Genomic DNA, 14,038 nt, shown 5'->3' on the forward strand with positions numbered 1-14,038 from the left:
TATTGTTTTTGAAAATATTACACATTTTGTATGTGAGTGTGCTATAACTGACTGTGGCCTACAGTGATTCTAAAATAATCCCTATAATGTAATATATGTGTGTTTTGTAGGTTGCCAGTACTGATCGATTACCCAAGATGGTCTGTGAAGAATGTGTATACAAGCTAGATCTACTGTTCGAGTTCCGCGAGCGGAGTTTACGCACAGAACGCTACCTGGAAAGTGTACTGGCCAAGGTTGCAGGAACATTGACAGCACCACCCACTGCAGACTGTCCTACATTGGTGACGTCCTCTTCCACGGCATCCTCTGCCTCTCCCATCCAGGTGACGCCAGTCGCTACTGCCACACTCACACTGACAACACCGGTGTTGCTGTTGGCACCTCTGTCAGTGTCAAGGCCACTGCCATCTGCTTCTGTTACGTCAGCTGCAGCCGGAGCCGAAGGTTCTGCGCATATTTTACCAATGCAGGTACAGCCTGTAACACCAGTACAAAACCACTTGCGACCATCTTGTGCTGTGGAGTCACGTGAACCACATGTAACAGCAGTGACATCACTACAACAAACGAGGTCACAGGTACAAATAGGCCCACACACTTTGCTACAGCAGGAGTCTCCACCACCAAATCCACAGCAGCAGCAGCATCATTATCAGCAGCAATTTCCTAACCAACACCACCAACAGCAGCAGCACCACCATCATCGCCATCAGCTGCAGCAGTCACAACAACCACCACCACCACCACCACCACCACCATCACTACCCTCAAGGCTGCGGCAACAGACACAGCAAATTCAGTCCCATCACCACCTTAGTACTCACTGTCAAACACAACTGCACCAACCTGCTCAGCTGCAGGAACAGCGTCAGCATCTTCTTAATCAGCAACGACAGGACCAGCAACAAATATTATTGCATCAGCAACAGAAGCATCCAGCCCAAGATCCTCAGCTTCAAATTCCATCTCAACCGCAGTCAATGCAACAAAGTATCTGTACTCAGGTTGGTTTAAAAACTGCAATTCTCTTCATAGTTTTGCCACAATGTACCTTATAGGCTTTATTCTTTGTAATTATTTTATTTTATTTTTGCTTAATGTTTAGTTTCTATTCTTTTTTGGTGTAACAGTTATCCAGATATAATGCACATAATAACATGATTGATTTTTAAAATTATAGAATGCAGGTTTCTGATAATTTACAGAATGGATATACGCTGCATCATATTGTGAACCATAATTTTTCTGTGAGTTTTCATACCTAAATTGACAATTGCAAGATAAGCATTATTAGAGACAAGCCTCACTTGTATGTAATGCATTGGAGCTTAAGAGGTACTATAGTCTTAGGCCTAAGGATTTGAGGAGAGGCTGGTTCTGAAATGAGGTCATTGTGGCTGGGTTTTTAGGTGGATGCATCTGATGACAGCTGGTGGAGTCCTTCTACCACTTAATCTCTGCTGTTCAAAACCACATTGGTGGAGTCTTTGTTGGTAGGTAGGATTGTAAGGTTGGGAACTGTTTTGAGGTGACGGATAGTGATTCTTGCAGATGTAAGGTTAGCAGTGTTAAGCAATTTGAAGAATGATGGTGAGACAAGGTTTGAGGTCAAGAAATTCTGGAATGTTAACAGGTAGTGGGGTGGCTCAGGGTTGGATGGAGAAGTGAGCTGAGTCAGGCAGAGTTCAACATTGGCTTTGGCTTGAGTCTGATTGGTAGGTTTGGTGGCCAAAGTGTTTTCACTGTAGGGACTGGGAGAAAGAGAGAATGCCTTTAACAAGTCCTGCCCCACTCCCAAATTCAGTCATGCTAGACTTGTTAAAGACATTTTCTCTGTCTCCCAGTCCCTACTGTGGTAACACCTTTTCACCACCAAACCTACCAATTGGACTCAACCCAGAGCCAATGTTGAGGTCTGCCTGACTCAGTTCGCTTCTCCATCCAACCCTGAGCCACCCCACTGCCCCTAAATCACTCCCTGTTATCATTCCAGAATCTCAGACCTTGCCTTACTATCATTTACCAAATCCCTCAACATGGGACATACCCTTGTGCCCACAGAAAGAACCACAATCTACCACCTAAAAAAGATCCTGACGTTAAAATCCTACCTGCAGACAAAGGCTTCTCCACTGTGGTTTTGAACCTCAGGGATTACTCGGTGGAAGGACTCCACCAGTTATCAGATGCATCCACCTACAATCCCTACCACAGTGACCCTATTCCAGAAATCCAACAGGGTCTCCAGTCTCTCCTCTAACCCATAAGCCCATCCCAGAACCTCTTCACTGAGTCTATCTCTTTCCTCTCCCCACCACTCCCCACACTCCTACCTCCTATATTCTTCCTAAAGTCCATAAACCAAACCACATAGAATGCCCCTTTGTGGCCAGTTAGTGTGTCCCCACTGAGATAATCTTTCCTCTTGTGGACCAACACCTTCAGCCTATTACCCATAACCTACCCTCCAGTATAGAAAACACAAACCATTTCCTCCACAAATCTCCACAGTTCCTGTTCCTTTACCACACAGTGCCCTGCTCATCACTATTGATGCCTCCTTCCTCTACACTAGCATCCCTGATGCCCATGACCTTGCCACTATTGAACACTACTTTTCCCAACACCCGCCTGATTCCTGACCTACAAACATCTTCTTGGTCACTGTGACCAGTTGTATCATCGCCCACAATTGCATCATCTTAGAAGGCATTGCTTACAAACAAATCCACAGGACAGCAATGAGCACCCACATGGTACCATCCTATGCCAACCTATTCATGGACCATCTAGAGGCATTCTTCCTAACCAGCCTGAATCACAAACCCCTCACCTGGTCCAGATTTATTGATGACATCATGATCTGGACCAAGGGTGAGAACCCCTGTCTATATTCTTTTAGAACCTCATCTTACTCATTCGCTTCTCTTGGCCATCCTCAACCCAACAAACCACCTTCCTCGATGATGACCTCTGCTATATAGGTATCCCCATCCATATCAAACATGCCAACCACCAGCAATCCCTCCACTTCAACAACTACCACCCATTCCGCACCAAGAAATCCCTTTCATACAGCTTAGCCACCCATGGCCGCTGCCTCTGTAGTGACAAGCTTTCCCTCTCCAGATACACCAAGGGTCTCGCTAAGGCCTTCACAGACCGATATTACCCTCCCAACTTTGTACAGAAACAGATCTCCTGTGCATTATCTCTACATTGAGGTCCCGCTTCCCAGAGTACCGCTGTCTGGTCACAAAGGAACACTCCCCTCGTGACTCAGTACCACCCAGGACTGGAACAATTGAATCATGTTCTCCGCCAGTGTCTCAACAACTTTTTATTGTGCTGTGAAATGAGGAATATCCTATGCACTATTCTCCCCATTTCTCCCATAGTGGTATTCCACTACTCAACAAACCTACACAATATCCTCATCCACCCCTATTCCATGCCTTCTGCCAATCCCTTGCCTCATGGCTAACATCCCTGCAGTAGACCTAGATGCAAGACCTGTTCCATACATCCTCCCACTTCCACCTATTCCAGTCTGGTCACAAGGATCATCTATCCCATCAAAGGCAGGGCTGCCTGTGAAGGAGTCATGTCTACACAACTAAGCTGCAACCTCTGTGCTGTGTTGTACAGGGGCATGACAACCAACAAAATATCTGTTCCTCCCCTCAAACCTCCCAACTGCACCTGTCACCCCATGTCCTTGCATACTCCCAAAAGCCGCACTTTACCTTCCCCCACGCCTTACTTTGCTATCCCTCCTCCTCCCCACCCCAGCCGACCACAGTGGCCATATTCGGTGGTCATGTATGCGTGAGTTGTGCTGGTATGAATGTGTGTGCATTGTCTACTTTAGAAAAAGGCCTTTTGGCTGAAAGCTCAATATGTATACAGCCGTTTTGTTGTGTGTTTCTGTGACTCAACATTTCCTCTATATGGTGAGTAGCAATCTTTCTTTTTCGTAGTATTGTCATGACTCCATCATCGATTTTCCATTATTTGATTTAATGAGAATGTGGGAGACAGATACATATCTGTTTTCAGATTCTGTGTAGTGTATCATGTTAAATCCCATTATGTCAGTGTGTTATTGCTTAGAGGATACTCAAGTGTTTTGACTGTTTCAGAGAAAAGTTACTTTGGTTTCGGGAATAAAGGATAAGAAAAGTATGAAAAGAATGTTGTGACACATAAAAACAAAACTCTCTTGAATCAGAAAAATTTAACAAAAAATCCAGGATGGAAACAATTGAGAAAAATTAGGAAATGCAATTAATTACTTGAAATATAGCCATAGATTTACAGATTTGTGTTTAAGGCACAGATGGAAATGTTCCTCAGTTTCTTTAGCTTTTATGAAGATTTCACTTTTATAGATTTTTTTGTAAGTCTGAATTCTCTTCAACCTTCTTATGGAAGTAACTGTTTGTTAGTTTAAATTATGGGCCTTCGTTTTGTTCTTAAGATGACAAATTAGTGACTGATTTTCAGTACCAGATGTTATAATAATCAGATGATTCTTCCAGTTGTGGGAAAATTAAGTTTTACTTTGTAAAGTGTTGACAAACCCTGTATAGCTATCAGAACCCAGTTTTCACATTCACATTTATTGGTTTCACTGTCACTTTTCAACTGAACCTAGACCTCATATAAATTCATATTGGTTTATTATTAAAAGTAGTAATGCTAAATTGTTGATCAAGGACAAACCCCATAGAAGCCAAGTATGGCATTTAATTATTTCTTTCTCTTGGGTGGCATCAAGTTTTCTGTGGCATATTACTTTGCTGAATCTGGCACAATTCCCTCTCAGTTAATAATGTACACAGAAAACTGTAAGTCTTTCTTAACAGATACTGTATTTTGAAGTTTTACTTTCAAGCTGTTATCCTTCATGCTTTGTGGTATTTCACATATTAGCTGACAGAGGTCATTTCAAACCATAGGGCATAACTTTGTGCCTGTTATGTTGTTGTTGTTGTGGTCTTCAGTACTGAGACTGGTTTGATGCAGCTCTCCATGCTACTCTATCCTGTGCAAGCTTCTTCATCTCCCAGTACCTACTGCAACCTACATCCTTCTGAATCTGTTTAGTGTATTCATCTCTTGGTCTCCCTCTACGATTTTTACCCTTCACGCTGCCCTCCAATGCTAAATTGGTGATCCCTTGATGCCTCAGAACATGTCCTACCAACCGATCCCTTCTTCTAGTTAAGTTGTGCCACAAACTTCTCTTCTCCCCAATCCTATTCAATACCTCCTCATTAGTTATATGATCTACCCATCTAATCTTCAGCATTCTTCTGTAGCACCACATTTCGAAAGCTTCTATTCTCTTCTTGTCCAAACTAGTTATCGTCCATGTTTCACTTCCATACATGGCTATGCTCCATACAAATACTTTCAGAAACGACTTCCTGACACTTAAATCAATACTCAATGTTAACAAATTTCTCTTCTTCTGAAACGCTTTCCTTGCCATTGCCAGTCTACGTTTTATATCCTCTCTACTTCGACCATCATCAGTTATTTTGCTCCCCAAATAGCAAAACTCCTTTACTACTTTAAGTGTCTCATTTCCTAATCTAATTCCTTCAGCATCACCCGACTTAATTCGACTACATTCCATTATCCTCGTTTTGCTTTTGTTGATGTTCATCTTATACCCTCCTTTCATGACACTGTCCATTCCGTTCAACTGCCCTTCCAAGCCCTTTGGTGTCTCCGACAGAATTACAATGTCATCGGCGAACCTCAAAGTTTTTATTTCTTCTCCATGGATTTTAATACCTACTCCGAATTTTTCTTTTGTTTCCTTCACTGCTGGCTCAATATACAGATTGAATAACATTGGGGAGAGGCTACAACCCTGTCTCACTCCCTTCCCAACCACTGCTTCCCTTTCATGCCCCTGACTCTTATAACTGCCATCTGGTTTCTGAACAAATTGTAAATAGCCTTTCGCTTCCTGTATTTTACCATTGCCAACTTCAGAATTTGAAAGAGAGTATTCCAGTCAACATTGCAAAAGCTTTCTCTAAGTCTACAAATGCTATAAACGTAGGTTTGCCTTTCCTTAATCTAGCTTCTAAGATAAGTCTTAGGGTCAGTGTTGCCTCACGTGTTCCAATATTTTTACGGAATCCAAACTGATCTTCCCCGAGGTCAGCTTCTACCAGTTATTCCATTCGTCTGTAGAGAATATTCGTTAGTATTTTGCATCCGTGACTTATTAAACTGATTGTTCGGTGATTTTCACATGTGTCAGCACCTGCTTTCTTTGGGATCGGAATTATTATATTCTTCATTGAAGTCTGAGGGTATTTCGCCTGTCTCAAGATCTTGCTCACCAGATGGTAGAGTTTTGTCAGGACTGGCTCTCCCAAGGCCGTCAGTAGTTCTAATGGAATGTTATCTACTCCCGGGGCCTTTTTTCGACTCAAGTTTTTCCGTGCTCTGTCAAACTCTTCACGCAGTATCGTATCTCCCATTTCATCTTCATCTACATCCTCTTCCATTTCCATAATATTGTCCTCAAGTACATTGCCCTTGTATAGGCCCTCTATATACTCCCTCCACCTTTCTGCTTTCCCTTCTTTGCTTAGAACTGGGTTTCCATCTGAGCTCTTGATATTCATACAAGTGGTTCTCTTTTCTCCAAAGGTCTCTTTAATTTTCCTGTAGGCAGTATCTATCTTACCCCTAGTGAGTTAACCCTCTAAATCCTTACATTTGTCCTCTAGCCATCCCTGTTTAGCCATTTTACACTTCCTGTCGATCTCATTTTTGAGACGTTTGTATTCCTTTTTGCCTGCTTCATTTACTGCATTTTTATATTTTCTCCTTTCATCAACTAAATTCAGTATTTCTTCTGTTACCCAAGGATTTCTACTAGCCCTCATCTTTTTACCTACTAGGTCCTCTTGTCTGGTCTTCCCCAAACCAACCAACCAACCAACTAGGTCCTCTGCTGCCTTCACTACTTCATCTCTCAAAGCTACCCATTCTTCTTCTACTGTATTTCTTTCCCCCATTCCTGTCAGTTGTTCCCTTATGCTCTCCCTGAAACTCTGTACAACCTCTGGTTCTTTCAGTTTATCCAGGTCCCATCTCCTTAAATTCCCACCTTTTTGCAGTTTCTTCAGTTTTAATCTACAGTTCATAACCAATAGGTTGTGATCAGAGTCCACATCTGCCCCTGGAAATGTCTTACAATTTAAAACCTGGTTCCTAAATCTCTGTCTTACCATTATGTAATCTATCTGAAACCTGTCAGTATCTCCAGGCTTCTTCCATGTATACAACCTTCTTTTATGATTCTTGAACCAAGTGTTAGCTATGATTAAGTTGTGCTCTGTGCAAAATTCTATCAGGCGGCTTCCTCTTTCATTTCTTAGCCCCAATCGATATTCACCTACTACGTTTTCTTCTCTCCCTTTTCCTACTACCGAATTCCAGTCACCCATGACTATTAAATTTTCATCTCCCTTCACTATCTGAATAATTTCTTTTATTTCATCATACATTTCTTCAATTACTTCGTCATCTGCAGAGCTAGTTGGCATATAAACTTGTACTACTGTAGTAGGCGTGGGCTTCATGTCTATCTTGGCCACTATAATGCGTTCACTATGCTGTTTGTAGTAGCTTACCCGTACTCCTATTTTCTTATTCATTATTAAACCTACTCCAGCATTACCCCTGTTTGATTTTGTATTTATAACCCTGTATTCACCTGACCAAAAGTCTTGTTCCTCCTGCCACCGAACTTCACTAATTCCCACTATATCTAACTTTAACCCATCCATTTCCCTTTTTAAATTTTCTAACGTACCTGCCCGATTAAGGGATCTGCCATTCCACGCTCCGATCCGTAGAACGCCAGTTTTCTTTCCCCTAATATTGTCCCCATTTTAAGAGAGGCATATACTTACAAGAAAATTTTGTCAGTGGGTGGAATACACGTAATGGAAGGAGTAACGGTAACCAATCACCACATCATATAACTGGTGAGGGAAGGACAGAGAGAAAGACACACACACACACACACACACACACACACACACACACACACACACACATACAGAGAGAGAGAGAGAGAGAGAGAGAGATAGATAGATAGAGAGAGAGAGAGAGAGAGAGAGAGAGAGGGGGGGGAGAGGGAGAGGGGGGGGGGGAGGGGGAGTAGTAGGAATTGTTACGCAGTCTACTTTTAATAGTGATACTCTGACTCTCTTCAGTTTCCACCTTTGTTCTAATGACTGCGATGACTATCATTCTCGTGTAAAGTATAGGCCTGCTGACCTGTTATGGTCTCAGCAGCACATCTTTGAAGTTCTTCAGTGTCTGTAATTACTGCAGTGAGGTGCATGAGTAGGTTGCTTGAGGGTTTGGTATTCAGTTCCCTTGATAGATACACTGCATGATTTCGGAATCCTCCAAACAAATTTTAAATTTTCCAACCCCCCCCCCCCTCCCCCAGCCACCCCCGTGGCACGTTTAATGTGTTCATTCCATTTCCTACCACTTCATTGTTTTATCTCTAGTTATTTGTGAAATGTGAAGTTTATCACTAATGATGTGTATGGATATTATCATAAGGTTTCTTTTTCTCATGTTGTGGACATTGTTTTGTATTTAGCCATATTACCAATCATACACTAACATTAGATACGTAAGTGTGGACATTTGTTGTAACCCTCACTTTAAGGCTAATGACATTTATTGCACAGAGTAAACTTCTGTAAAAACAACTTAAAATTGAACTACTAGTGCACAAAATCAAATAATAATAGTTCTTGAAGGAAATTAGTAATAGCCAAAATTCCAAATGAAAATTGATATGCAGTTGTTGCGTATTTTAGCTAAGGTATTAAGCAGAAACCATGTGTGCTGTGTAACATGAGTCCAAATCAGCCCAGATAAACAGCAACAGTTGTCGTAGTTCACTAGTAGAGGCAAATTTGGACATTACCAATTGAGAATGAGTACAGTCCTGGGTGGCCGTATATTTCCCCAATATGGAAGTACAGATAACCACTTTCCAATATCAACAGTGGCCCCTCTGCACATGCGCTTCCAGATGTGGTCAATGTTACACGTACTTTCCTTTTGTACATCTGACAGAGTTGCTAAATACATCATCGGGCAGTTGAAGAAAATGTTATTAAAATTCCTGGCAGATCAATACTGTGTGCCAGACTGAGACTTGAACTCGGGACCTTTGCCTTTCACGGGCCAGTTCTCTGCCGACTGAGCCACCCAGGCACAACTCCCAACCCAGTCATCACAGCATTACTCTCACCTTTACCTCATCTCCTCACTTACCAACTTCACAGAAGTTGTTCTGCAAAAATTGCAGTTCTAGCACTCCTAAGGGTATTGCAGAGATGTAGCTTAGGCACAGTGCAGGGAAGTAAAGCTGTGAGTCATGAGTCATGCTTGGATAGTTCAGTCAGTAGAACACATGCCTGCAAAGAGTAAAAAGATCCCAAGTTTGTGTCGTGGTTTGGTACATAGTTTTAATCTTCCAGGAAGTTTCATATCAGTGCACACTCCACTGCAGAGTGAAAATTTCGACAGTGGAATATCTGAAATAGGTAATTGCTACTCACCACGTAGAGAAGGAACTGAGTACATATTGTAAGTTGTCAGACAGAGTCCTTTGGATTCACACACACACACACACACACACACACACACACACACACACACTTACACAGCCACTTTTGTCTCCACGCACCAAGGCCAGACTGTGGTGAGCAGCAATGTGATCTGGGGTGGATTGAGGTGGTGCTGGAGGGTGGTATGGTGCAGGGAGGGGGATAGCCAGGTGGTATTAGGAAAGGTACTGTAGCTCTGTTTGTGGGAGTGAGCTGGGATGTGATGGGAACAGCATGGTGCACTACTAGGTGTAACATCAGTTGGCCGTGTTCGGGGGGAGGGGAAGGGAGAGAAGCAGAGAAAGTGAAAGGATTGTGCAGGTGCATCAGGGGATGGGGAAGGTAGCAAATGTGTGTGAGGCAGGAGGGGAAGCAGGACGAGACTGAAGGCAGGTGGGTCTAGAGATTAGCAAAGGTTGAGGCCAGGGGGCTTAGAGGAATGAAGAGTATGTTACAGGGTGGGTTCGCACCTATACAGTTCAGGAAAGCTTTATGGTTGGGAACAATACACACAGCACAGTCTGTGAAGCATTCATTGAAGTCAAGCACACTGTGTTGGGCAGCTTGTTTGGCAAATGGATGGTCCATCTGTCTCTTGGCCACATTTTGGTGGGGGCCATTCATATGGTCAAAGGATTGTTAGTGGCCATACCCAAATAGAATATGTAGTTTTCTACATCTCAAAGACGTATAATACCTAGCAATCTACTTTCACTGTGCCACTCGGTGCTATAATACCTAGCAATCTACTTTCACTGTGCCACTCAGTGCTTCCTCTATGTAGTGACTAGGATTTTTTTTTTTAAGTTACTTCAGTTTCTTAAGGTTCTGTGAGCTGTCATTTCAACCTTGCAGAATTCTGTAGACTCTGAGTAAACAGTAGCTATCTTATTAGAAGTTTTGAAATATAATTCTTCAAGTCATTTATTGTATGACCCTTCTATTTGTCCAAAATTCAACAGAAATCTTATTTCTGAATCAGATGTTTACGTATAATACTGTACTGCAGATCTCATGTACATTTTTTCTGTACCTTTGTTCAGTAACTAAATTGTTGTTTATCCAAAACAAATGTCTCTGACCTATGTACCTGCCTAATTCTGTGGACTTCTAACGTGAATATCTCTATGTTAGATGTAGCTCTTGTAGCAAACTTGACCTCAGAGGACTTAAAATCAGAGCCCATATGCTCACAGTTTACTCCAAACTGCAATAAGAAGACCAAGTTTGCATGTAACTGAAGGTTATTATCAAAAACTTGGTGCCTGTCAGTGTTACTTTGGCGTGGTCACCTAGATATCTAAAGTACTGTCGATTACTAGTCATAACTAACTTGTTACATGGTCAGCTACATAACTAAAGTACTCTCGATTTGTATTCATAACTAACTTGTTACATGGAGTCTGTACCTATAAATTATCATCCATGAATGTAGTATCCGTAGTTGAAAACCTTCTGGTCATGGTTCCATAGCAGCCCTAAACCAAGGAACTGCAAGATGCGCACGTCTTGTTTGTTACTGCTAACTTGGCTGTGTGCCATCACTTTCTGACTGTTCTATTGTAAAATCATCCTACAGTTAATTACTCAAAATACTCTGAATGTAATTCGCACTCCAGTATACAAGATCTGTTCAAAAAATTCTGGAACGTTCATAATTTTGCCCCAGTATGTCTTGGAGAGAAATTCGGTTGTTGTCCTTGCACACACATGTGTTTAATGTGTAACTGCTGGAGGTTTTACTGTTGTATGTCTGTTAGTTACTGTTCAGTGCTGTATTGAGTAGAACATTTTGTTGCACAGTTTGTGATTTCGAGATGACAGAATTAGAGGAGCAATGCGTCTGCATTCAATTTTGTGTGAAACTCAAGAAAACCTTTACAGAGATGCACCAAATGATACAGAAAGCCTATGGTGATGAGTGTTTGAGCCATGCTTGGTGTTACAAATAGTTCACCTGATTAAAAAATGGCCAGATGGAAGTTAAAGATGACCGTCATTCAGGGTGCCCTTCGTCATCTGCCAGTGATGCTCATGTCGGGAATGTCAACAAAATTGTGCATGCCAATCATTGATTGACTGTCCAAGAGATTGCAGAAGAGTGTAACATTTCAGTTGGATCAAGCAATGAAATCCTGACAAGCATCTTGGAATGCATTTTGTTGCTGCCAAGTTCGTCCTATGGCTCATGGGTCAAGACAAGAAATATCTTTGCCTCACAATCTCTGAAGAGCTTTTATATCGCACAAATGAGAACAAGATGTTCCTTAAGAGAATAATAACTAGTGATGATATGTGGATCTACGGTTGTGATGTTGAGACTGAGGTTCTCTCTTCGCAATGGGTTGTGAGCAAAGAAAGCTCGTCAGGTCAGGTCAAATGCCAAAGCCATGCTTATAGTTTTCTTTGAGTTTGAAGGATTGGTTCATCATGAATTTGTGCCACAGGGACAAAACATTAATCGATGATACTATCGGGATGTGTTGCCACGCATGCGAGAAAATGTGAGAAGGAAATGGTGTGCCGTGGCCTTCCAAAGCAGATGGAACGTCGGATGGACAAGGCTATCAGGATGGATCAGTGGTTCCCTTACTTGAATCTTGATAGATTCTGTGAAGGACACAGTTGCAGAAGTGAGACAACTGGCTCAGAAACTTAGTACAACCGTAATCCATTTTGTGTGATTCTGATAGGTAATGTGTGACTGCCAATGTGTTAAGCTGCTGCAATATGGTGTGCTGTTGGTGGTCTTGGCAACAGTCTTTGACAGTATGCATCATCTGAACTACATATGTTTGCCACATTAACAGGGTATCTGATAGACTCTGGATTTCAGTAGTCTCATGTTATCTTTGACACTACCAAACAGCACTTGTGTTTTAAGTGGTGGGCAGAAGGCTGTCTTCACTCGGTTTCTGGAGAATTCATGCTATCTTTCCGGATGATGTACCTCTAAAATGAATAAATACAATGCCGCACCCTCCTAAGTTCCCCTCATCCTTTGGCTGGTTGTATCCTGACATTGGGTGTAAGGCAGAGAGATCTTTAAATTTACCACTCCTCAGATGTTAAGTTCTTGTTTGAACCTACCACTGTCAGAGAGTTGTGAGCCCAGTGTAATAGTGTCTTGAGCATGCCATTCCTCTGTGCCCAAGTGGTGGCAGCGGTCCACAAGTAAGTGTAGGTTGGTGCACGTCTTCTTCCAATATGTGCTGTGTGCCGCACCTCCTCTTTTTACCAGGCCATCCAGAAAGAGAAGTGAGGGAATATGGTATAGTTGTAGGTAAACAACTAGAATTCTCTCATATACAGATTTATTCACACTTAGTGTCTACACAGATACAAGTCCGGAGGCTAACTGCCGTTAGCGTCCAACATGCTCTCCCAAAGCCCTCTCCTCGAAGATAGCACACTTACGCACAGAACAAATATCGATTTTTATGGCGCTCTACACCACATACCCCACCCCCCGCGCGTGCGGTATGGAGTACGTCCCTGTGATTGGGGGGGGGGGGGGTGAGAAGTTAGGAAGGTAACGCACAGTTCTTCTACGTCAGGCGGAAGTGGTCGACTGGTAGGAGACCGGGGGGTGAAGCCCGGTACGTCGACAGTGAAGTCAGCAAGTGACGCCGGTGGCTGAAGACGACGTCCCGTCCTGGAGTGAAGGTGTAGCACTTCGTCAGCCGGCAGGCGGAGAATCACCTTGCCAGAAGGCTTAACAAAGGCATGCAAATTGCCACACGCAGCACTTCTGCTCAATTTAAAGCGGCGCACCACACGAGATTCCGCACTTCCTCCCTCAATATTGTCACACGCGAGTACCACACACACTGTATCGCCATCTACGACAACAGATAATTTATGTATGTCATGAGGGTGCACATGTGTTGTGAATTCTTGGATGGCACCTGTAAGAGCAATGGTAGGGAGGCAGGGAGGTGTGGGAAAGCCATGGCAGGGGGAAGCATCTGCTAAGAGGGGGGTGGCAGGTGCACTAGACTGTGCAGGAGACAACCTCGGGCGATCAGCTGACAGACGAGGGAGCGTGACCGAAGGCAACGAGGAGCCAGCGTGGTTGAACGGCGTGACAAAGAACTGTCACACGAAGATGGTAACACAATGGTAGAATCCAAGTGGTTGGCAGTTCGACTGCGAGGGCTGTGAGGAGTGAAGCCCCGAAAAGATTGGCCACTCGAATTAGATGAACGCGGAGAAGGAGCAGTGCTCGGCAGAGAAACACGCTGTGGAAAATCAGTACCCAAATGCATGGTGTGGGAAGATGGATGGCCGCTCGAAGCAGGAGTGGGAGAAATAGGGGCAGAATCAGGGAGGTTCACCTGAGGCTCAATGAAAGCTGG

The 14,038-nt window shown here is 43.1% G+C and overlaps 1 protein-coding gene across 1 annotated transcript in view; it reads left to right on the forward strand.

The window, feature by feature from the left end:
• Positions 1-14,038, forward strand: part of LOC126482269 (zinc finger and SCAN domain-containing protein 2-like) — a 182,670-nt gene that overhangs the window by 10,928 nt on the left and 157,704 nt on the right. Inside the window, exon 2 of the mRNA XM_050106250.1 lies at positions 111-1,007. Coding sequence (XP_049962207.1) covers positions 111-1,007 — 897 coding nt within the window. The remainder of the gene's footprint in view (positions 1-110; positions 1,008-14,038) is intronic.

Source organism: Schistocerca serialis, chromosome 5 (assembly GCF_023864345.2).
Source record: "Schistocerca serialis cubense isolate TAMUIC-IGC-003099 chromosome 5, iqSchSeri2.2, whole genome shotgun sequence".
In the NCBI taxonomy this organism is placed as follows: Eukaryota; Metazoa; Arthropoda; class Insecta; order Orthoptera; family Acrididae; genus Schistocerca; species Schistocerca serialis.